This window comes from Rhinolophus ferrumequinum, chromosome 9 (assembly GCF_004115265.2).
Source record: "Rhinolophus ferrumequinum isolate MPI-CBG mRhiFer1 chromosome 9, mRhiFer1_v1.p, whole genome shotgun sequence".
NCBI classification, from domain to species: Eukaryota; Metazoa; Chordata; class Mammalia; order Chiroptera; family Rhinolophidae; genus Rhinolophus; species Rhinolophus ferrumequinum.
Genome location: NC_046292.1, coordinates 28,836,120 through 28,861,286, shown reverse-complemented (window position 1 = coordinate 28,861,286; position 25,167 = coordinate 28,836,120). Strand labels below are relative to the sequence as shown.

At 36.8% G+C, this 25,167-nt stretch overlaps 1 protein-coding gene across 11 annotated transcripts in view; it reads left to right on the top strand.

The window, feature by feature from the left end:
* Positions 1 to 25,167, top strand: part of SCMH1 (Scm polycomb group protein homolog 1) — a 146,401-nt gene that overhangs the window by 21,653 nt on the left and 99,581 nt on the right. For 7 of the 11 annotated variants that reach the window (XM_033114037.1, XM_033114035.1, XM_033114036.1 and 4 more), the window contains 3 exons: positions 5,534 to 5,614; positions 20,332 to 20,400; positions 20,882 to 20,905. In XM_033114037.1, the coding sequence (XP_032969928.1) occupies positions 5,590 to 5,614; positions 20,332 to 20,400; positions 20,882 to 20,905 (118 nt within the window). In that variant the 5' untranslated portion in view covers positions 5,534 to 5,589. Of the gene's footprint in view, positions 1 to 5,533; positions 5,615 to 20,331; positions 20,401 to 20,881; positions 20,906 to 25,167 lie in introns of those variants that run through there. The other 4 variants (XM_033114032.1, XM_033114033.1, XM_033114029.1 and 1 more) reach the window with 3 other exon arrangements.

The following is a 25,167-nucleotide window of genomic DNA, read 5'->3' as shown; positions in this document are numbered from 1 at the left end:
TTCTTGGTACAAAGAAACCATAATTGTTCCAGGTTTGTAATTCTGTGAGATTCCTAAAGACCATGGATAATGCCAAGGATTCATAACTCACCTTTTTTAGGCTAAGAACTTGAGACTGTGTGTGTGTGCGTGTGTGTGTGGTGGGGGTGATTACAAAATGGCTTATAGATGTGGCTCTGTCAGTGAGCCCAAATTACTTTATGTACCTGTCTCCTGTGGCCTAAGCAGATGAGGATTTCATCTATTCTCAGGGCTCTGTCTAAGGAGGTAATTTTCTATACAGGACTCTATCCTATCAGAACCTGATAGATCTCTAGTAGTTGTAGCATAGACATCTTTCAAAGGTCTGTTTGGGCAGTGTGAACAGATAAAAAAATGATAAAGGGGTTATTAGTCTCTTATGGGTCCCCAAAGCCATATGAGTCTGAGCTAAGATTTTAATTTTGTCACCATGAAAAGCTTTTATTAAGTGGCTTCGTCTGCAGATGGTGGCATGCATTCAAATCTTCACTCCAGAAAACCTTGGGGAAGAAAGTCACTTAGAAGCTTAATGTTCTGGAGAGTTACAGGTTTGTTTGATTCATTACACATTAAAACTTTATTTAAAATAATCATTTTAGTTGGAAATTATTCTAAAATGGATTGCGCCCTTCTTCCTTCTTTTTAATTTAGTGTGTTGAGCCTCATTTAACCTTTTGTTAGTGACTCACACACATCGTGTGTGTGTAAAGGATACAGAGTTCCATGGGCTTTTAGTAGTCTGTTCCTATTTTTCCCACAAACCCATTTTTAGTACATGACTTTTACAGAATACAGAATATAAGGTCTGTCAGAAATGCATATTGTTGTAAGAATGCCTAGATTTAAGCCTGTGGGCCACAATCAAATAAGGTGTTTTTATTTTTTTTTTTAATTAAGATAGGGACAATTTGTTTTTTCATTTAAAAATTTTTTTATTATTATTGAGGAATAGTGTGTTTGTCCAGGGCCCATCAGCTCCAAGTCCAGTCGCCATTTTCAATCTTAATTGCAGGGGGCGCAGCCCACCATCCCATGTGGGAATTGAACTGGCAACCTTGTTGTTGCAAGCTCAGGCTCTAACCAACTGAGCCATCCAGCTGCTCCACAAATAATGTTTGAAAGCCACTGCCATAGGTAGCTCCTTCCTGTGGCAATCATCATTTCTTACATTTGCATAGTACTTGACTATTTGCTAAGCCTCTAGACTCTAAACTTCTTTCAACGTTTTTCACCAAGGGCCATATGCGGGAAAGTACACAAACAGCCGGTTCACTCACTCGAGGTGAAGTACCTATTGCCTCACCTGGTTTATTTAAGTAAACTAAATATATTTTTGGAATTTGTTGTGGGCCAATTAACAATGGATTGCAGACCGCACTTTGGACACCCCTGCTGGTTACATATATATGGCCTATAATAAGTAAACTAAGGAAGGGATTGACTTCATGTTGCCTTTAAACTATATAATAGGCTAGCATATTGGAGCTAAAAGAGCATGAACTTTGAAATTAGATGATCTTTAATTTTAGCTTTTCTGTTTAATAGCCATGTGACCTTGGATGCCTTAATTAATCTTGTTTAACTTTAGAACCTCAGCTTTTTTTTTTTTAGCTTAAATGGGAAATGCCAGAATTGTTGGGTGCTTTAAATCAAGTAATGAAGGTAAAAATGCCTAGGAGGAGCCCCATGGATGATTCTCACAAACAAAATGTTCAGTGGAAGGCAGTGGACATTAAAAAAAGAGTACATGTAACATAATTTTATTTATATAAAGTTTAAACAGGCAAAACTAATCTATAGTGATGGAAGTCAAGACAATGTTTACTCTTGAGTGAAGTAATGATTGGGAGAGGATACAAAAGTAGTACTTTGTGTCTTCGTAATCGTCTCTTCCTTGGTTTGGAGACACACTGTAAAAGTTCATTGAGCTGCATACTTATGATTTGTGTACCTTTCAGAATGTATATTTTTATACTGTACACTGTATATTCTTATTCTTATACTGTAATAAAAAAGTTATTTTAAAGTGCTTATTAGCACAGAACCTAGCGCGTAATTGTTTCCCTTCTCCTATGATGGTTCCATAAGTTAACAATATGAAAGTTTATTTCACAAAGCGATTCTAGCCTTTCCTTGTAACCTTTCAATTTCTTTGTTCTGTTGTGGTTCTTTGTCTCCTAATTCCAGTTTTATGCCTAGGCATGTTTAGTAAATATATACTGATGATAATCCTAATTGGTGTAGTTGAAGAAGTTTCGGTCAGTCAGATAAGGTGAAATTGAATGTCTGAGCACTGTGGTCTAGGAGTAAAATCAGGAATGTGAATATTGATTTGATGCTATTCTCTGATCATTGTGTGATTTGATGTTTTGCTTTTTAAGTGGAGATTAAATAGATCTTTTTCTGATTTGTGTAATATAATTTTTTCTTATATTGGGTCAGTTTCATTATTGAATTTTTTCATAGTGGGATATTGGACTTACTCTGTTATTTGTGACACTTTTAGTACATGCCAGTTATCATGTAGTAGGCTGTGAAATGGTCATTATCACACCCGGTAACACCTTATATATTTTTCTTAGTTTCTTGTCGCTGCAAAAGAACCATACTTACTGTTTTTGTACTACAAGTATAGAAATAGAACTTCTGTACTTGGAAATTTATGCAAGATCCTGTTATAAAAAACTTAGAATTGTTGAAAATTCAATTTAAAAAATTGAGAAAGTTATTTTCTCTTTCTGCTAGGCAATTTGTGGAATATAAAATAAGCCTATGACAGTCTCTGGCCTCAGGGAGGATAGAAGTGTATAAGGAGAGGTTTGTGAGATAGGCAGAAAATGAATTTGTTTACATTTGCTTTTGGTCATTTGGACGTTGGCCTTTGAGAAGTTTCGGATAGAGATACTAGCAAGGCCCTCCAAACCACAGAGAGCTGTGGTGATGACTGTACCTCACGGATGCCCTGGAGCCAGGGTACAGAGAACTGGCTTCATGAGGGGTCAGTAATGTGACAAAAAGTTAGGGAGGTGGAGAGGAACCCCCTAGCTATCAGATACTTATTTATATTAATTCATTAAAATAGATAATGCCATTCCAGCCTCAAAATCCCTTTGGAGTAGACACTATTATTTCTGCTGTAAAGATACAGAAATTGAGGCCCAGAGACATTTAGTAACTTGTCTAAGTTTCCACAGCTAGTACAGAGTTAATATTCAAATCGAAAGCCTATCTGCACCACTTGCTATATATAGAGTAATGTTATCCAAAGAAAGGATGTATTTATCAGAAGATACCAGCTTGGAAACATGCTAAATGGGAGGTCATAAAGAAAGTTGACAGCAGGTTACATCTAGGATTAGCCAGGAAACAGAATGCTGTTAACTTCAGGAGTTAATTTCTTGAAAGTCCCTCTGAAACTTTTTGTATTCCTATTGTGAGATGGTTGAATGGGACTGTTAAACCCTGGTGGAAATCTGCCTGTTGCCTGTTTCTTTTCTTTTCTGGTAAAATATACATAACATAAAATCCACCATTTTAACCATTTTAATATATTAAATACATTTACAATGTTTTGTGGGCCCCAGCACTATCCATCTTTAGAACTTTTTCATCATCCCAAACAGAGACTCTCAACCCATTAAATCATAACTCTCCATGACTCACTCTGCTCAGCGCCTGGTAACCTCTGTTCTACTTTCCATCTCTATGAATTTTCATGTTCTAGTCACCAAATGTAAGTGGAATCATGCAATATTGGACCTTTTGTTTTTGGTTTATTTCACTGAGCATAATGTTTTTAAGATTCTTCCATGTTGTAGTAAGTATCAGAATTGTATTCCTTTTTAGAGCTGAATAATATTCCATTGTATGTATATACCGTATTTGTTTATCTGTTCATTTATTGATGGACACTTGGATTGTTTCTACCCTTTGGCTCTTGTGAATAATGCTGCTACAAACAAGTATCTGTTTCAGTCCTTGCTTTCAGTTATTTTGGGTATGTACCCAGGAGTGGAGTTGTTAGATCATATGGTAATTCTGTGTTGAACTTTTTGAGATTTTCCACAACAGGTGCACTGTTTTTCATTCCCCTTAGCAATTCTCAAGAGTTCTAATTTCTCCACATCGTCAACAATACTTACTATTTTTGTTTGTTTGTTTGTTTGTTTGTTTGTTTGTTTTTATAATAGCCATCCAAATGGGTGTGAAGTGGTATCTCATTGTGATTTTGATTTGCAGCTCCCTAATGATTAATGATGTTGAGTATATTTTCATTTGCTTATTGGCCATCTGTACAGATGAATGGAGAAATGTCTATGCAAGTCACTTGCCCATTTATGAGTTGGGTTATTTGAAGATTTTTTGTTGAATTGTAGGAGTTCTTTATGTATAGATATTAATCCCTTATCAGATATATGATCTGCCAGTATCCTCTCCCATTCTGTAGGTTGTCTCTTGACTCTCATGATAGTGTCCTTTGATGCACAAATGTTTATTTTAATGAAATCCAATTTATCTGTTTTTTTTTTATGTTGTTGACTGTGGTTTAGATGACATATCCAAGAATCATTGTCAAATCCAATGTCATGAAGATTTTCCCCTATGTTTTCTCATAAAAGTTTTATAATTTTAGCTCTTATGTTTAGTTCCTTGATGTATTTTGAGTTAATTTTTGTATATGGTGTAAGGTAAAGGTTCTACTTCATTTGCATATGGGTATCCAGGTTTTCCCATTTGTTTTATAAAGCATCCTTTTCCCATGAATGGTCTTGGCACCTATGTCGAAAATTGTTTGTACATGTTAGGGTTTATTTCTGGGCCCTCTGTTCTATTCCGTTGGTCTGTATGTCTGTCCTTATTGGCAGTACCACACTGTTTTAATTACTATAGCTTTGTAATAAGTTTTGAAATCAGGAAGCGTGAGTCCTCCAACTTTGTTTTTTCATTTTCAAGATTGTTTAAACTATTCAAGGTCCTTTGAAATTCCATATGAATTTTAGGATAGCTTTTTTATATTTCTGCAAAAAACATCATTGGGATTTTGATAGGGATTGCATTGAGTCTGTAGTTCACTTTGGGTATAATTGTCATCTTAACAGTTTTAGTCTTCTAATTCATGAACATGGGATGTCTTTCTATTTATTTATGGTTTCTTTAATTTCCTTTAGCAGAGCTTTGTAGTTTTTAGTGTACAATATTTTAGTTCATGTGGCTGTTATATTTTTCACAGTAAATTAATAAATTAACATTCTAGTTTGTCCATCATTGTTTAATGACCTATAGACCTGCCCTCAAAAAATCTGTTCTGTTTTTAACAGAATCAGGATTCTGAACCCACAAAGCTGAGGGACCGATCCTGGAAATTGGAAACCTAACCAAATTGCTGCCCTTGGGAACCAAGTCTGGGAGTCCAGACTGCTGCTTTCCTCTGATAAAAACTGAGTTTCACTGCATGTCTCCTTTGATCTATAGTAGTTCACATTTATAATTTTTTTCTATCTTTTGCTTCTAGATTTCTCCATCCTGCTAAAGAGGAACAATTTCCTATTTGGTATAGCTGATGGTACCATGCAAAAATCAGATCCTCGAAAAGGTCAGAATCTATGTTTATGCATAATAGAGAGTTGGCTGTGTATGAATGTATGTGTTGCAAAAAGTGATTAGAGTGAGTAAAAGAATCTCACCCTTGCCAACTTATCCTGCAATTTTAACAAATCCCATGTATCATTTATACAGCTCTTTATGGTTTGCAAAGAATCCTTCACATAATTATCTCATACTGTCTTTACAGTTATCTTATGAAGTGAGTACTATAACTATTCCTGTTTTATGGAAACAATGAGGGATTAAGAGACTTATTCATGGAATACTATTCGGCGGTAAGAAAAGATAAAATAGGACCATTTGTGACAACATGGATGGATCTTGAGATTATAATGCTAACCGAAATAAGTCAGACAGAAAAAGCAGAGAACATATGATTTCACTGATATGTGGTATATAAACCAAAAACAACAAAAGAACAAGACAAACAAATGAGAAACAAAAACTCATAGACACAGACAATAGTTTAGTGGTTACCAGAGGGTAAGGGGGTGGTGGTAGATGAGGCTAAAGGTGATCAAATATATGGTGATGGAAGGAGAACTGACTCTGGGTAGTGAACACACAATGGGATTTATAGATGGTGTAATACAGAATTGTACACCTGAAATCTATGTAACTTTACTAACAATTGTCACCCCAATAAACTTTAATTAAAAAGAAAAAAAAAACTTACCAAAGCCCAAATAAACTAACACTTTTAAAGTCTCCAAAAGGGTAATACAGTATAGATGTGTCACCATTGTATGTGATTCTGGAACTCATACTTGAGGATCACGCTGCAGAGAAAGAATTCTTCACAATGCCCTTTTGGAGACATTGCTCCAAATACATCGTGGAATATTTTCAGATGTAAATCATTTCAACAAGCACTTATTAAGGGTCTCCTATATTCACAAGAGTGGCTTAGTATTTGAAGGTTTAACTTGGGAGTAGGATGGAAATATTATGCTTAAAAATGTAAATAAGGTAGATTACATTTAGGGGTTTATATACTAAGGGATTCATTTATTCTTTTACATAACATTTATCAAGGAGAAAGTATGAACAGTCAAATATCTTATATATTCTATAGTCATAGCAGAGTACATTGAAAATTATTGTTGCCAGTGACCACCCTCAATCAAGGAACAATTATTATAGAGATATAGAAGTATTTTGTATAGTTTTAAGATTAAATATACATTATTCCATCATTAAAAAAAAGAGAGACTTATCAAAATCTTGTTACAATGAATGGCAAGATTTTAGTCCTCGATCTTTTGCCTCTAAATCTTTCCCTTCTCACTACATCACAGGTTCATAATTTGTATCAGAATTTAGTAGGCATGTAAGTATGGAAGCTGTATGAACATTGGAAATAATGTATGTAAAAGTATGAAAAAAAGTTAAAACCCCTATGTAGATGTAAAATACCATTAAAATAAGCCAGATCTTGATAGATATTGAATGTCTAACATAATCCTTTGGATGACACCAAACACTTCAACATTGTATTAGTATGGCAAACGAGGAGCTTCACAGGTTGCTGCTTACCTACTTATCTAGTCTCATCTCACTCAGTTCCTGTCATTTGTCTCTGTAACTTACCCTACCCTTGTACATCTATAATACACTGCTGGCTGCTCTCTGAATACTGTTCATTTCCACGCCTTAGTACCTTTGTACCATATTCCCTTTGCCTAAAATGCCTATTCATCTTTCTTCTGATAATCCTAGCTCAACTTCATCACTTCCATGAAGTTTTCCTCAGCTCCTGAAGCAAAGTTAATCATTCCGTTCTGTTTTCCCAGAGCACTTTGTATAACGAATCTCTGTTAGCCCAAAATTTTATGTTATATTATGATTGTACATTTGAATTACTATCTGTCCTACTAATCTGTGAGTTCTTTGTGAGCATAGTCTGGGACTTATTTGTCTTTGTATGCTTAATACCCTGCGTTACTCCTAGGCTTAGATACATTTTGTTTAAAGAATGAAAGAACAGCTTTCTTTAAAGGATCTGTATGTTAAGTGGGAGAATGACCACATAAAAATACTTAGAAGCTTATAAATATATGCAAATGAATACAGTACATGCTTGAAATGGGATGATCACAGCCAGGCAGAATTACTTAGGGAAGGATTCCTCAAGTTCAGGTATTGGCAAACGATGGCCCATAGGCCAAATCCTGTCTGCTGCCTGTTTTTGTAAATACAGATTTATTGGCACATAGCCATGTTCATTGTTAATATGTTATCTCTTGCTGCTCTCATGCTGCAGTGGCAAAGTTGGATAGTTCCAACAGAAACCATATGTCTCATAAAAGCGCCACTTGGCCCTTTACAGAAAAAGTTTTCCAATCCCTGCGCTAGGAGGTGGGTTTTGAATAGAGGTATGAAGAGAAAAGGAACCTGAATTGATGAAGCCTGAGCACGCATCATAATGCAATATAAACAGGCCATACAGGAGGTATGCTAAGGGAGAAAGTTCCACTTCAATCCAAGTTGTCAGAGAGAGTTATGTTGAAGAGATGAAATGTCAAGAATGCTTGGAATTGAGAAAGAAAGAACACAGAAATCCAAAGGAAAGAAATTATCAAGGGAACATTCTGGGCCTGTAGTAAGATAGTTTCCTAAGTAGTAGCAGGGCGTGATGATGATGATGATGATGATGACGAAGGAGAAGGAAGCAACAGTACAAATTAGCATTGATGGAGTGTCTACTATGTGCCAAGTACTGTTCTTAGTGCTTTATGTGTATCCAATTTAATCCAGCAGCTACTGTGTTTCCCCGAAAATAAGACCTAGCCGGACAATCGGTTCTAATGCGTCTTTTGGAGCAAAAATTAATGTAAGATCTGGTCGTATTTTACTGTAATATAAGACCGGGTCTTATATCATATCATATCATATATCATATCATAGCATATCATATCATATCATATCATAAATACCAGGTCTTATTGTTAGAGCAGTTCCCAGCGACCATAGCCGCTAGGAACTTTCCCAGCACGTTAGAGTAGTCACCGGCGATAACAGCCATTAGAGGCTTTCCTGTCCGATCAATATCTAGCCATCACAGCCATTAGAGACCTTCCCAGCACCCTGGCCAGCTTTAACCAATCCTCTAGCACTGCAATAACAATGGCGCAAACGCCCCAAACCCGAAAGCCCGATGGTATGTAACCAAAATGCCCGACCCCAGCAAGTGCTCAGTCTTTGGGAACGATCCCGCTGAGCCCGCCGGTGAAATAAAGCTGTGTTCGCCCTGATCTCTGCGTGCCGCTTGAGTTTCTCGGTCCTCGCTGTTTTCCGCAACATTATATCATATCATATCATATCATATCATATCATATCATATCATATATCATATCATAATACTGGGTCTTATATTAATTTTTTGCTCCAAAAAGAGCTGATTGTCCGGCTAGATCTTATTTTCGGGGAAACAGGATATATGAGGTAATTGCTGTATTGTCTTTATTTTGCCAATGAGGAAACCAAGACACAGGGGGTCAAGTTACTTGGCTAAGATTATACGACTAGTAAGAGATAGAACCAGATCTGAACCCAGGCAGTCTGGCTTCAAAGTTTTCATAATAAAGGAGGGAAATCTGGGGATATTTGATAAAAGCACCCTTAAGCTTAGAGTAAGGTAATTAGTCTGAGTAATTAGGGAGTATGCTTGCTATTCCATCACAGTAAGAAAAAATGAACATACCATAGAAGAGCAATGCTGGAAGGCAGAGAGCCCAGTTAGAATAGTATACTGTGGATTAGGCAGAGGGGAGGGAAAAGGAGGCAGATGCCTTACACGGTGAGACATGTTATACAGTTAGTCATTGAGTGTAACCTTGATGAGACTGGAAAGCTGTTAACCTTCTTTGCACACATAAAATCTGCCTTGAAATGCCTGAAGAACTGGCATACTCCATTGAGATAGTGATTAGTAGTGATTTTCAAAGAGGTGGGTGGCATTCAATCTCCTCCCAAGTATATTACAATCAATTCAAACCGCCCTGCCTCCCCCTCTCGCACCCAAGCATATCAGTCATTGGAGGTTGTCAAATCGTAACACACACACCATTCCCTCTCATTCTGTTTTGTTCCCCTAAGAGGATTTGTTCTCATCCACTTCCCTATCACTGCTATAGTAAACATTTATCCCCTTGGGCTACTTTAAAAAAAAAAAAAAGTATGATGTATGCTTTAAAGTAATATATGTGTACTATGAAAAAATTGCCTACAGAAGTATATCAAATGAAAAGGGAAAGTTTCTCTCATCACCATCTCTCTCTCTCTCGAGAGAGAGAGAGAGAGAGAGAGAGAGAGAGAGAGAGAGAGAGAGAGAGAGAGAGAACCTCTATTAGAAATTTGGTTTTGTATGAAACTACTATTACTGATGGAAGTATGCTGGGATTGCCTCATGGGTACTGAGATACAAAAAGCATTGAGAACTACTTCCCTAAGACCAAGATCCACTGCCAAGAGTGAAAGGAACTTCCTGGGGAGATGTGGGATCTTCCTCACTGAAGGAAAAGCAAAGACTTGGTAGAGATGGTAGAAAGAAGCTTCAAGCATTAGCTAGGATTGTTGGAATTGGAGGGAGGAGGAGGAGGAGGTATTGAACTAAATGAGTTTTAACATTCTTTACAAACCTGTAGTTCTGGTATACCAGTAGACTGATTACCAAGCACAAAGGAAAGGTCTCCAATGTGGCTTTGACATGGTTGATTTGAGTGGAGAACAAAGTAGTATAGGAGAAAATCCAGTATATAAAATTCGAATTTGTAGAACAAGTTACTTTACAGCAGACATTGGATTTACTTTTATAACTAACCATCTATAATTTTAATAACCAACTATAATTTCAACTAACCATCCTGGTGTGCTCAAAATATACTTCATTTTTTATTTAAAAATTCCATTTACACTTTTTGGGACTATAGTTACTGTGTAAAATAAAGGCAGCACCCATTGTTCATTATTTCAAAGATGGAAGATATTTCAGAGTATCTGCCAGGTTAAGTTGTAGGGGATACAGAGGAAATAGTTGAGCTGGGCCCCTGCTGCTACTGCCCCATAGACTTACAATGTGATAGAACCTGAAAGGGACCTTATAGATCACGTTCAACACTTCATTTTACAACTGAGGAAAGTTAAAAACCAAAGATGATGTGTTACTGGCTCAGAGTCTCACAGTAGCCTAGCTGGAACTTGACTTTCAAAAGTCAGAGATCAGGTATGTAAAGTGCCTACCAGAGTGCTAATAGGGGCCGTAGAGGAGGAAGCGGAAGGGGAAGAAGGTGATGAGGATGATGCTAATTTGTTCTGCCCCCATATCACGCTCTGTAAGCCTTCAGAGAGAGAGTCGGTGTTGTAGGTGTGTACACTGTCCACGCCACAAACCTAAAGTTGCACAGTGTAGTAAGGATGAAACCATACCCCCCTTAAATTACAGGATCTTGGGTTTTCAGGGCCTTCCTGTTCCCCCTGATGGTTTAATATCTCCACCAGGTTATCTTACCTCTGCTTCCGTACCCTCAATGATGGCAGATTCGTATCTTTCCTTCCCAGAGAGTTCATTCCACTGTTGGATACCTCTGGCTGCCAGAAAGTTCCTAGTAATAAGCTGAACCCTATCTGTCTGTAGCTTCCACCAACTAGTCCTAGTTCTCTCCCTTGGGGTAATATTGAACAAATAAAGCAAATCTCATCTCTCCTGTGTAGGAGAACACTCCAGATACTTGCACACATCTCTGCTGTTTCCCCTGGTTAAACCTCCCTAGTTTCTTAAACCCTCACTATCCTCTTGCTTTCCTTTTAATGAGATTGTGTGTCTGTATCTCACTCAGAGTATAGGACCTAGATTTGAACATAAAACTCTACTTCTGAAATGTGCTGACCCAAATGAGCAGGATGGTGGTGGTGGTGGTGGTGGTGGTGCAGGCTACTTATTTCATGACATCAGATCCATATATACCTGCCTGGAAGTATGATGTGGCACCATTGGTGCAAATAAACTTCTTCCCTGTTCAAGAAGCATGGGCTAGAAGCACCGTAAAGGCATTAGCTTCTCTTATGCTCTGGATCACACTTCTGTAAGCCTCTGGAAAGGGTAAGTCTTATACACAGCTGAAGTCTACTCGGACAGCCTGTAAGACAAAGGGAATTATGGCTTCTGTGCGTTTTCATCAGCTACTCATTGCTAGCTGCTTTGCTTGTTAAAGGAAATATTGATGTTCTCTGGTGGTTCTTCTCTGTGCACGTGCAGAGATGTGTAATTGCTATAGAGGGAGTGGGGGAGGCATGATCACCAAGGAGAGATCTGCTTCATCTTCTTTGTTCACATCTGCTGCATGCAGAAGACAGGATTTATTGCTCTCTTTGAGAAAGTGATTGCCTAGCTTGCTTCCCCTCCCCCCCAATCCCAGAGGAGTATTACCATCTCATCACATTTCTCTCTAACGGGAGCAAAGTAAATGAAGGAGAGCTGGAGGCAAAGGATCAGCTGAGCCTAGGAATACTTGTTAATAGGAGAGAGTGGCTTATCAGTGGCACATCCCTGTGGCATGTCCCTATGGACATGAGACCAGTCCCGTGTCTGTCTTCTGCCTCCCCTGAGGTGTGTCCTCCATGACACAGAGGAGGCAATTGTTCTGCTCCCAGCATTTCCATTTTGATCTCTGTGCTTATCGCCGTAGGATTACGGCTTATTAAAACCACAACTGTTATCTAACACTGAAAGGGTTCTGTCTTAATGGGTTTTCAGAAGTACATTTGATGCTTCTTTTTTATATTTTCTAGTTTTCATTTCTGGGGGAAGCATCCTTCTTCCCTGTTCCCTTCCTCCCTTCCTCCCCTCCCTCTCTCTCATTGGTATGTGCATGTAAGCCTGCATTACTACCTTTGTATTTTCCAAGCTCTGGGAATATTTAAAACATGCTACCTACGGACATCCTCTGTTTAATTTTTACCTCGTGAAATTAAATATTCTGGGATAGACTATGCCTAATCTTATTCAGTGTCCAGATCAAGCTAATACACATCAGTGCTTCAGTTTGTACTGCAGTGAAATGGATAGACTATCCACAGTCACATCTGGTTATAGTTCTTCCCAAGGTGGGTATTTCTATGTTACAAGCATTTGTAAGGGTTCTTTTTCATGAGTTTGTTTATTTGTTTTAAGGAGAGAGGCAGTCTTGTTAAGAGCATAGTTTGTGTTCAAATCCTGTCTTTCCTACTGACTGTAACCTTTTAGAAACTTCTTCAACCTCCCTGTGTATCATTTCCTCATTTGTAAAAAGGGGTAATGATACCATACTAAGTGGTATTGTATTGGGGAGGTTTCAACAGGATGGTTTTTATGAAATTCTTAGCACAATGTCATGCACATAGTAAACACTTAAAAATAATGCTATTTAATGTTAATAATTTTCATTGCTATTTTAATATATAAGCAATAATTTACAACTGAATTTTTAATATCACAATATATGAAGAATTTTTTTCTACTTTTCTTTGCTTCAAAGTGTGACCTGCTCTGATTGTTTTGTCACATTTTGAAAGGATGCTTCCATAGCCTTGTAGATTTTTCTATTACATATTTTCTTTCTCTCAATCGTTTCTAGAAATATCAGAGTTTTTACATTTGCTAGATCTGCACTGTCTAGTACAGTAGCCACTGGACACGTGTGTCTTTTTAAATTTAATAAAAATTTAAATGCAATTAAAAATACAACTCTTGAGTCACACTAGCCACGTTTCAAGTGCTGAATAAAGCACATGTTGCTGGTGGCTGGCTACCCATTAAACAGTGGAGATCTAGAACTTTTCCATCATCACATAAAGTTCTGTTGGACAGCTTTGCTTTAGATATTACTAGTCTATGCTCTCACACACTTTTCTCAGAAATCATAGAGGATATGAGAGACTACTCTCTTAATGTTTCAGGGCTCTGGAAAATGGAAGAATTCAGGTCATTCTTCCTTCTCCAGCCTTCATTACTGTGTTTTGAAATAAATACAGGCACGTTCACTTACCCCCTCAAAAGATAACATTACCCTAATTTTTAAAAGTCACGGGCAACAGTGAGAGGAAGCCAAAGGGAGAAGAAGTAAAGTAGAAGTAGTTCTAGCAGATATTCCTAGAGTAGTTACTCAAATTATAAATATTAGAATACTTAGGGGCTAACTAGTAACAGGAGATTCTAATGTCCTTTTTGTAAGTATGTACATTGTATTATTCACGGTCTGAGTTTTGCCTCTAAGAAAGGTGGTGAACAGCAAGTTTGTCCTTAATAATCCCGATTATCTGTATTATACACCTTTAAAGCCATTTTTTCGTTTGTTCTTCACAACAACCTAGTGAAGCAAGTAGCACTGGGATTACCATTCCTATTTTACTGATAAGGAAATTTAGGCTCAGTGCCTAAAGTCTTTAAGGAAAAGTAGTCTTTAAGGGAAAAATAGAGTTGAGATTCAAAACAGAATAAAATTGTAACTTTCAATTCAGTATTTTGTTTTGTTCTGCTCTACTTTACCACCAATCAGACTGTGGTAAAAGAAAGAGTGAAATTTCTTTAGAGCAACTAGAAAACTGACTAATGTTGCATGAAGTACTCTCAGAGAATTGCTGCAGCTTCATTTGTCCTATGACCATGTGTATTAGTCAGGGAGGGCTGCCGTAACAAAATACCACAGGCTGGGCGGCTGAAAACAACAGAAATTTATTTTCTCACAGTTTCTGAGGCTGGAAATCCAAGATCAAGATGTTAGCAGGGCTGGTTTCTGGTGAGGCCTCTATCCTTGGCTCACAGACAGCACCTTCTCTCTGTGTCCTCAACTAGCCTTTTTCTCTGTATGCGTTTGTGGAAGGAGAGAGAGACAGAGACAGAGAGCGATACCGCTGGTGTTTCTTCCTCTTCTTGTAAGGACACCAGTCCTATCAGATTAAGACCCCACCCCATGACCTCATTTAATCTTAGTTAGTTGTTTAAAAGTCCTGTCTCCAAATAGTTACATTGGAGATTAGGACTTTTAATATACCGATTTTGTGAGAACACAGATCAGTCCATAACAACATGTTATGGATTTTTTAGTACATTTTGATTTTCTGGCTTAACCTGGTTAGTTAAAAACTATATTTATATTCAATATTTGCATGGGACCGAATATAACAAATATCCATCTGCTTTATTTCTGTGGATATTGAAGCTTAGTTAAATTAAACCTGTGGTACTTGCTATAAGGTACTGTCCAACCCTGAGATATTCTAATAAGCAAAAAAAAAAAGTATCTGACTATCCTACTTTTCTCACAATGTTGCCTAACTTGTTGATAGTTAAAAAATCTCAGTACTTTACAGGGTAATAAGTATCTCCCTTTCTTCCCACACCCATGCTATAGATAGAGAAATTAATTAACATACAGAGAAACTAACTTGTCAGAGAGATCAGAGCAAGATATTGGTGGATCCAGGAATAAATATTTAATTAAACCTCTTAACTCCTTGACCAGTTTTTAGTTCATTGACTATGCAGCCTAGTGGTAAATATGTTTTTACCCTCCTATCTTGGAGGTAGAGGGATTAAAAGCCGTAGCAACGACGGAATTTAAGGAATTTTTCATTACTAATTAGATCACTCATTAGTCTTTTCTTTTAGCCATAATGTCCTTATTGTCATTAACACGAATTTTCCAGGTCATGACAGGGGGTTGGAAGTTTTGCTTTTTAAATATTTAAAAATATTTCTATAATAGTTCAACTACACTAGAGATTATTATTAAGAAAGGAAAGAAAGAAAAGCCTATTTAATGAATTTGTTCTGTGTTAGGCACCATACTAGACATTTTGTATTATATTATCTTACTTAAATGTCCTTAAAATGGGTGGCCATTTCTGGAAGGTATGCATTCTTACCATTTTTATAGTGCTATTTTTAATAATATTAGTTGAATTAAATAGAAAAATATAAAATTCAGAGTTTAGATTTTAAATAAAATTTGAGGTTTGTGAAAACTAAAAACCTTAGCAGAAATCTTTAAAGCTAAAATCGCTTTATGCTTAAGCGTAGTTTCTGAGGTGGGATGATTTGTCTTGTCTGATATTAAGTCAGGCTTGCTCTTCCACTTGACACTAAAATGATATTTTCTCTAAGGTCTTTTCTTTTGTCTCTACATCTAAAATACTTATGATTCTTTTCATTGCTAGGGAGGTTGAACAATTAAGCCATATGAAAAGCACGGGTGTAAATGGGCCTCCAGAACCAAGGTTCTCATAGGCCATATTCTCTCTTCCATCCGTCACCTCTGCTGCTCTGCTCATTGACTTCCTGCGTATTGTAGATCTGCGTTCTCCGTTATAGGAAAAAGTGTAGCCACTGACAGTGCCCACATTTGACTTCTCTTATCATACCCCCTTCTGCTTCAGCCACACTGAACGACAGTTTCCAACATGGCACTGTCCATTATGCATTTTTCTCCCTCTTCTAGGGTGAAGGGCGAGTGCCTTATTACACGTCTGTATCTAAGTATCATCTCTATGTCAAAACTGTTTTGATGAAAGCGTGCATTTAAGTATTGACTTCTCAACATCTGTAATTTTTCTCTCATTGTATAACTATTTCTGAGTTTGGAAAAAGGACAAACTTTTCTCTCTCTCTTTTGTTTTTTTGAGTGCTTGCTGTGTGCCAAGACCCAGGAATGACTGACTGACTTAGTAATATTTAGCTCTGGTACTCTGTGACAGGCACAGAAATAGGAGGTAGAGATAGTACTGTATTCTGCTTGGGGATGTTATTGCAAAGTAATATTTCTCCTTCACCATAATAGAGAAATAAATAGGAATCTCCTCAATAGAGAAAGAGGAGTAAGACCAGAGATATGAACGACTGTGACATCTTTATGATGTTTGGATACAGTTTAGGGCTTGATCGGTAAAGACTTTTAAATGAGGTAATGACAAGTTTTATCTTATTTGTATTTTAGAAAATTAATAACGAAGTATGGATTGGAAAGGGGTGAGATCAGACAGGAATTAAGTAACTGTTTTTACTGGTCAAGGTGAGAAATAATGAAATCTTAAACTTAGAATAGGAACCGAGGCAGTGGAAGAGAAGAGGAGATGGTCGTCATTTTAGAGGAGGAACTGGTAGAATTTGATAACCTATTGATTTGAAGAGCAAGGGAGACAGACAATTAAGGAGGATTTCAGGTTTCTGGTTTGTTACTGTTAACTGGAGTAGGGACTACCAGAGAAGAAACATAAGAAAGGGAAAAGGGATAAAACAAAACTAGTAATTTCAAAATTATAGCTACATATCATAATATATACTCTGAAATGTGGCCATTATTATTAGAATGCTTTGAAAAGTGTGGAGTTCTCACATGCTGTATTCTATTCATTTAGGAATTGATACAGGGACAATTTTCTAATCTACTGAGGAATGTATGGTGATGCTTAAAAATTAAGCATTTTGCGAGGTAGTTGTTGTCTCCTTTTCTTATTTGGGTGCTGCTTTCCAGGTTCCACTAGTTTATGCCTGGAATTTCAAATATTTCTTTTCAGAAGTTCCTTTTTCATTGTCTTAAGTTGCATTTTGGTTTGATGCCTTTCTGCCCAGTTAAGTTTATTAATCATTTTGTTTATTTTGCTTTGCCATTAAGTCTGGCTTTCATTTTTTTGTCATTACTAGCATATCTTTTCCTAAATTGCATTGGTTCCTTTTAAATATTGATTTATTAACGATCTTGCAGCCTGCTTTTTATTTATCATGGCTTCCTGAATTAGTTTTATTAGGTTGGTGCAAAAGTAATTGCGGTTTAAAAGGTTAAAAATAATTGCAAAAACCACAATTACTTTTGTACCAACCTAATATATATACTGGTAGCTCAGCTTTACTTAAGTGATGTAATACTACAAACTTGTATATGAATAGACTATATATTGGTATTTAATTTTTAAGAATACATTCTTTCTAATTATAAAATAATTGCGAAAAAGCTTTAACATAAATTCAGTTATGATACCCAAATATCTTTTGTCTGTCAGCAATTTTAAAGCCTGACCAACTTGGTAATCTTTAATAATTATTTAGAGGAGAATAAACATGGCAGATTACTGGAGAGACAGACATCAAACCAGGACAGAAAGCACCTACTTGGCGTGGGACACTGACCGGTGTGATTGGAGTGTAGTGGAAAAGGGAAAAGTCATAACAGATAAACAGAGAAGTGGCAGGAGCCAGATCCTGCATAGCTTTGTAAGGCACCCTCAACTCAGTGGAAGGCTGTTTTATGTTTTAAAATGCTCACTCTGACCTCTATGTGGAGAATAGGCTGAAGTAGAGCAAGAGTAGAAACAGGAAAACAAATTAGCAGGCTGTTGCAATGTTCCAGGTAAGAAGTAATGGCGACTTGAACTGGAGTAAGAGTGGTGGGATTAAGAACGGTAGGTGGATTTGGGATATGGTCCAGCAGAACAACTGATGGATTGGATGTGATTGTAAAGGAAATGGAGGCATCAAGGATAATTTCAAGGATATTTGGCTTGAGCAACTAGATGATGGAAATGCCATTTACTAGTTTGGGGAAGACAAAAAGAGGAACAGGTTGGCAAGAGGTGACATTCTGTTTTAGCCAGACTGTTTCAACAGTTTGAAATATCTGATTGATAACCATGTAGAGATGGACTCCAGGTAACTGTATATGTAAGTGTGGAGTTCCAAGAAGAAGCCAGTGCTGGAAATAGGAATTCGGGAGTAATCTCAATGGAGCGGTGAGCAGAAAACCCTATTTTGAATGAGGCGATACTGTGAGGAAATGAGGAGGAAGTGACTATAGACAACTCTTAAAATAAGTTTTCCCATGAAGGAGAGCAGAGAAACAGGCTATAGCAGAGGGATAGATGTGGGGTTAAGAGGGTTGTGTGTGTGGCGGGGGGTTGTTTGGGGTCTTGTATGTTTGTTTTGATAGGAGATGATGGAGTAGTAAGAATGTTGATGCAACCGATTAGAAGGGGAATGCTTGTAAAGTTCTTAAGAGGATGAGAGGAAATGGGATCTGGAGCGTAAATGGAGGGTTAGCTTTTGATAAAAACAGAGACACTTCATCCGCAGCAACAGGCAACAGGAGAGAAGTCAGAAAGAAGGATGAATGAGGAGCTTCATTCATTCACCAAACGTTACCTGAGCATCTGCTACTATTCTGTGCATTGGGGATACACCACTAAACAAGAGCAAGTGTGTACCTTTCTGATATGAGTGGCATATAGAACGTTCCTATCCTTTATTTCTGTTCTCTCAGTGAATCCTGAATTAAAGTTATCCTCCTAAGAGTGAATGAGGGAGGGAATATTTGGAGTATAAGGAGAGAGAAAAGGATAGGAATTTGAGTTTGTTTGTTTGTTTTCATTGGAAAGTGGAAAATCAAACTTAGTAGGAAAATGTGGTGTGCTTTCTAGACATTGTGAAGTAGTGTGAAGCATTTGAGAATTATGGCCAGGAATGTAAAGTTAGACCAGTAAGCTTGCATTTGTTCTTCTTCAGCACTCGTGAGCTGTTGGGGTAGGCATGGTATAGGTGGATAAGTGACTTTACCCAGAGTTAGGATTAAGGCTTAGAGGGAGTTAAGTGTGTTTGCCAGGGAGCGATTTTAATGAGGGACAATGGAATCTGGGTTGTGTAGGAAGAGAAGTGAAAACATGACGTGTGATCGATGGGTAGGGTCAGTAGATGGTCAGTAGATGAATCTCAATTTTCAAACAAGGAAAATGTATTTCTATTATATAATGTATCCTCTTTATAGAAAATTTGAAACTACATGAGATTAGAAAATAGAAAGTGGGAAAAAACAGTACCACCACCCAAAGATAACTAGTTGTTTATATTTGCTGTGTGTACTTTTTTTTCTAATAATTGTTTCTAATGATAATTTGTATTAGTTTGGGAGAGCTGCCATAACAAAGACTACAGACTGGGTAATTTAAACAACAGAAATTTATTTTCTCACAGTTCTAGAAGCTAGAAGTCCAAAATCAAGCTGTCGGCCGGGTTGTTTTCTTCTGAATCCCCTCTCCTTGGCTTATAGATGTCCATCTTCTCCCTTTGTTTTCACATCATGTACCTATCTCTGTCCAACTTTCCTCTTCTTACATATTGTGTGAGGGCCCACCCTAATGACCTCATTTTAACTGACTTATCTCCATGAAGACCCTGTCTCCAAATAGTCACATTCTGAGGTACTTGGGAGTGACAACTTCAACGTAATGGGGGCGGGGGAGGGCACAATTCAGCTCAGGACAGAGGTGCTGTTTTCATTTTTTACATAATTGTTATTTCATGAATATAATTTTTGATCCCAAACTTCACCAGATAACGTAATTAAACATGTTCCTATTTTGCTGTTCAGCCTTTGTAAAAAGTTTAACAGCTGGAAAATACTTTGTTAAGTGAATGTATTACAGTAACTTAATCAGTCTTCTGTTTTGAACATTTAGGTCTGTTCCCCCCACCACACACACACACACATACGCACACAATTAAATTTCTAAACAATATTTAAGCTTTTAAAATAAAATCTTTTTTTCTGTGTTTTGGATTGTTTCCTTAGAATAAAGTCTCAGGAGTAGATTACTTTATTAAAAACCATTGATACATACTGCTAAATTGGACAAGTATTGACTCTTGTATTTTCTTGCACGTGACTGTCCTCTCTTTTCCCACAGAAATAGACTGGAGTGATGTTAGAAAACACAAATATGGTCACCTGTCAGAGTCTGCATCCCAGTATCCAGGTAAGAAAAAAACTCTGTTTAGCACACTAAACTTTTATTTGATGTCTCTTCCCATAAAACCTTTGCTTTTAGAGGTCTGAGTGTACAAAGAGCTCACTGGTTAAAACAAAAGCAAATATTGTTGTTTATATAGGTATCTGTCAAAAGCAATCTGCTTTGTGTTGAGCTGGAAATCAGGAAACTTAGATTTGAAGTACTGATAATCCCAAGTTAGTTTATAGCTTTAGGTACAGTTGCTTAGCCTCTCTGGACGGCCCTAGCTTTGGAGAGTTTAGACTTGGGAATAAGGCAGGATTGCGTAGTGTACTTCCACACCTACTACTACTAAACGCAGTATCTTTTGAAATGACAGAAATGGGCTAGACAAACTCTCAAGCCCAAACTCTCAAACTCCCTAATTTTACCCCAGAACTTCACCTTTCTATCATTTTGGTACATTTGTCATGATGACTTATGCTGTAACATTTTTTTTCTTTAATAGAAGCTACTGACTTCCTGGAGCTAGGTAAGATATTTTTCTTGTGTTTCTGTTAAATAAGGGGAATTACTAAGTCAGGGCTTAGACTGTAAGTAGGAAAAGAATTCCATGTGTCTCTGTCTCATAAACTAGTGAATACTGTGCTCTTGTGTGTCTAACGAGCTGGTGTAATTCATCTCAGCTGCCATGTCAAAGCCTCCTTATCAGGAGGCCAACAGACCAAGCCAACAGAAAGTGGGGGTGGGGGAGACTTAACATAGAGTAAAAGGAGGATGGGAATTGAACCAAACTGGAAATAGCTTCTTAAATCACTAAATCCAGAGCTAAAACAAACCCCCACCATCCATAATTCAGAATTTGGTGGGATTATCCCAGAATAAATTATTCATGAGAAATTAAACCTAAAGATTTTGTAATTTTTTTTAACTAAATAAAAACTAAAATATTAAAATACCAAATAACAAAAGTCAGATTAATATTGCATTTGGTTTTCATCCCTGCAGAGTGTACTTTAGAACTAGGATTTGAGAACAAAAACTAATATTAATATTTCTCAATCAGCTTTCAGGGTTTCTACATAAACATCAGTCTTAACTTTTTAGAGGTCTTTAAAATACTTCTAAATGTTACCCGAATATTGATATCCTTTATCAATTTTTGTTCGAGTATTTTTATATATTTTGTTACTGCAACTTCATATGTTCAGCTCTGTTATTATCATTGTCTATTTGCTTTCTCCTACCTTTTCTTCCAGTAACATATTACTTTCATTGCCCACAAGGAAGATAATGTAAAGTAGTAGAACTCCTGGGTTCTCTGAAAGCCAGCTCTGCCACTTAGTAACTTTGTGACTCTGATCCTTAGTTTTCTGACTTGTAAAATGGGGATAATAATCCATTCTGCCTGCTTAACAGGGTTATTAAGAAGATTACATGAGCTAATGGATGTGAAAAAATCTTAAAAACACTCAAATACTTTTCAACTTTGGAGGATTATTATTTTCATCCTGTTCAGTGACTATCCTCAGACTTTAAGTCAGATTTTGTGACATTCTTTGAAGTGAAGCATTCTATGAATATGAGCTGAAGAAATGAATGAAATGAAATAATGCAGGTAAAGTGCCTGGCACTTGATAAACAATAAATGATAGTCACTTTTTATTATTCCTTAAAACTTTCCTCAAGCTTTCTGAGGTGCTATTGTGTGTTAGAAAAAACATGGACGTAAGAATCAGACAGGCCTTGGTTCAAATTCCTATTCCCCATTTACCAGTTTTGTGACCTCAGGAAAATTACTTAATCTTCCTGAGCCTATTTCCTCATCTTTAAAATGGAAATAAAACCTACTTTTCAGGTTATAGTGAATATGGGAGATGTCGAACATAGTATGGATGGCACCGTCGAATGGCAGGCACTCAGTGATGGCGGCTGCTGTTTTTGGTTTTGTTGCTTATGATAAGAACAATTCTAGTTCAGTGACAACTTAAGGTATATTACAGTGACCTATTTTGTTGACAGGGAACTGTGAAAAGTGGATATTCAGTTTAACACAAAGTACACAAAGTGATGTTAAAATTTGAAAGTATGTTTTTTCTTATTGGAGTAAAGGTAGCACAGCCAGGCATATCCTCTGATAAATTAGTCCTACATATTTCCTTTTGCCCATAAAACAGAGAGAGCATCCCCAAATACCAAATTGAAATAAAACTCAGTAGATTCTTAGAATCTCAGAGTTTGGAAGAGGCCTCAAAATAATCTAATTTGGCCCAGCATTTCAAAATTCAACATTTTGAATTTCTTATAAATTGTCTTGTGTTGAACTCCTCAAAGTTGTTGGAACTTACAACCTCCTTAGGTAACTCATGTCATATTTAGACATAATTATTGGGCCAATATCTGTTTCTTTGTAAATTCTGTTAGTCATAATTTTAGGGCCATATGGAGTAGTAGTAGGTTTAGCCAATTTTTTTACTCACTGGCCTCTAGTTATTAGAAAGCAGCTCTAGAGACAGCCTTCTCACTGCCACGCTGTGACTTCCCTAGTTTGAGCGACCATCATCTAATACCTAGGTTATTAGAACAGCTTCCTAACTAGTCTTCCTGCCTCCAGCCTTACCCTCCTCCAGTCCGCTCTTCACACTGTAGACAGAATGACTGTCCCCAAACCCTTCAATGATTTCTCTTCGCATTAAAGTGGTGTATGAGGAGCTCTGATACATGAATGCTGATTTTATCTACAACCTCTTTGCTAAACTATTTGTTTAAACTCCACCCAGTACCCATACCAAAAGATTCAATTTTAAAAACTGCGTTTTCTCACTTCTGGGCCTTTATACATGCTTTTCTTTCTTCCTGGGGGAAAAAATTTGACTTTCCTCTTTGGCTGACTCTTAGACTTTACTTCCTCTGGGAATCCTTGCACAAACCCTCTAGGTGCCCCTGGAGCACCTTCATCTCCAAGCGGAGCACTTACCACAGTTTGTAAGAGTTGACTCTTTCGGCTCTGTCCCTCATTAGACTGAAGCTCTATGCAGGCAAGACCAGTATTCTGATTATGGTTGCATCTCCAGCACCCACACAGTGCTTTGGTATACACTATAAATATTTGTTAGATGGAGGAAGAAATAGCTCTGAGATTTTGCTTTCTTATTCATGCTAAATGTTCATTGTTTCTTCGGCTGGCCCTCAGGTCACATGGTTTTGTGTTCCTTCACCACTTAGGTCACCATTTAGGCTTTGGTTTGTTCTATCCCTCTTAGAGTATAGCTCCCGGAACTAAATTTAATATCCCAAGGTGTAAATTTACTAGTCCACAAAAGAGTAGAACTATTACTTGCTTGCTTCTTTTTATTCACTAAACTTTTATTTAACCTCTATTAAGTTTCAGGCACTGTGTTAAACAGCAATGATTTTAAAAAATGAATAAAAGATAGCTCCTATCTGTGAAGAGCTTACATAAATTATTATGATGATAAAATGTGATGAGTGTGAAAGTAAAGGTGTGAGCATGATGTTATAGGAGATAGGGAAATGGATGGATTTGTTCTGGGAAGACAGGTAGTGTCATAAATTCTGGTTTTGGTTTGGTGTTTTATCTTTAGATGATCCATTAACAAATATCAAGCTATTGATCTAAAAGACCTACGGGCAATGTTTTGAGAATGAACTACTGTGTATCTCATAAACTGAGCTTTGGATATTTTAGAGTAACTGGGTTTTATTCATGCTAGATGTGCCACAACTTATTAATCATTTGAAAAGGCCAAGAAAACATAAGGTTGAGGGTATGACTTATGAAATGGACTTGCTCAGTCATGTATCTAAGTTGATTATGAAATTATATGAAACCAAGTACTTCTGGTACTGGAATAGACTGATAAGAGGAACAGAATATAGAGACCTGAAATAGATCCAAGTGTATATAAGAAATTAATATATCATCAAGGTGACGTTTCAAATCAGTGGGGAAAAGATGGTTTTCAATAAGTGATGTTGAAGCACATTTATTGGATAAAGGTGAAAAGGAAAGCTGTATCTTTGCCTCATTTGTCTCACAAATAGGGCAAATAGATCAAACATTTAAATGTAAAAAAAAAAAAAAATGAAACCTGAGAAATCCTAGAAGAAAACATGAGCTAAAATTTAAAATATTGAAGTAAAGAAAGCATGATATGAAAACCAAGAAGCCATAAAAGAAAAGACTGAGAAATTCAAGGGCAAATCCTATCAGACTGAGACAAATGTCTTCAACATATGACAAATACAAATGTCCTTAATCTATAAAGAACTTTTAGAATCTGTGAGAAAACAAAAGAATATCTCAGTGAAAAATGGCAAAAATAAAATACAAACTGACTAGTAAGCCTTCAATTTTATTAGTAATCAAAGAATTGCAAATAAAAGTCTAACAATACAATTTTTTCACTGATAAGATTTATCAAAATTATTTAAATTATTCAAACAGTTTTAGCAAGAATTAAGAAACGTAGTTCTGTGTACTATTGGCAGGAACTATATTGTATCAAAATATAAAATATGTATGCTCTTTGTCCATTAATCTCACTCTTAGGAACTAAAAGTGATAAAAGATGTGTGCACAAAGATATCATTGAATATTATAAAACACTTAAATGACCATTAATAGCATTTAACAAATACTGTTGTTAAGTTATGTAAATTATGGTACATCTCCACAGTGGAACACTTTCCAAACAGTAATCTTGGAGTGGAATTTCTGGTCTAAAGACTGTTGCTGTTAGGAATTTGGGTTACACACTTTAGGTAGAATGA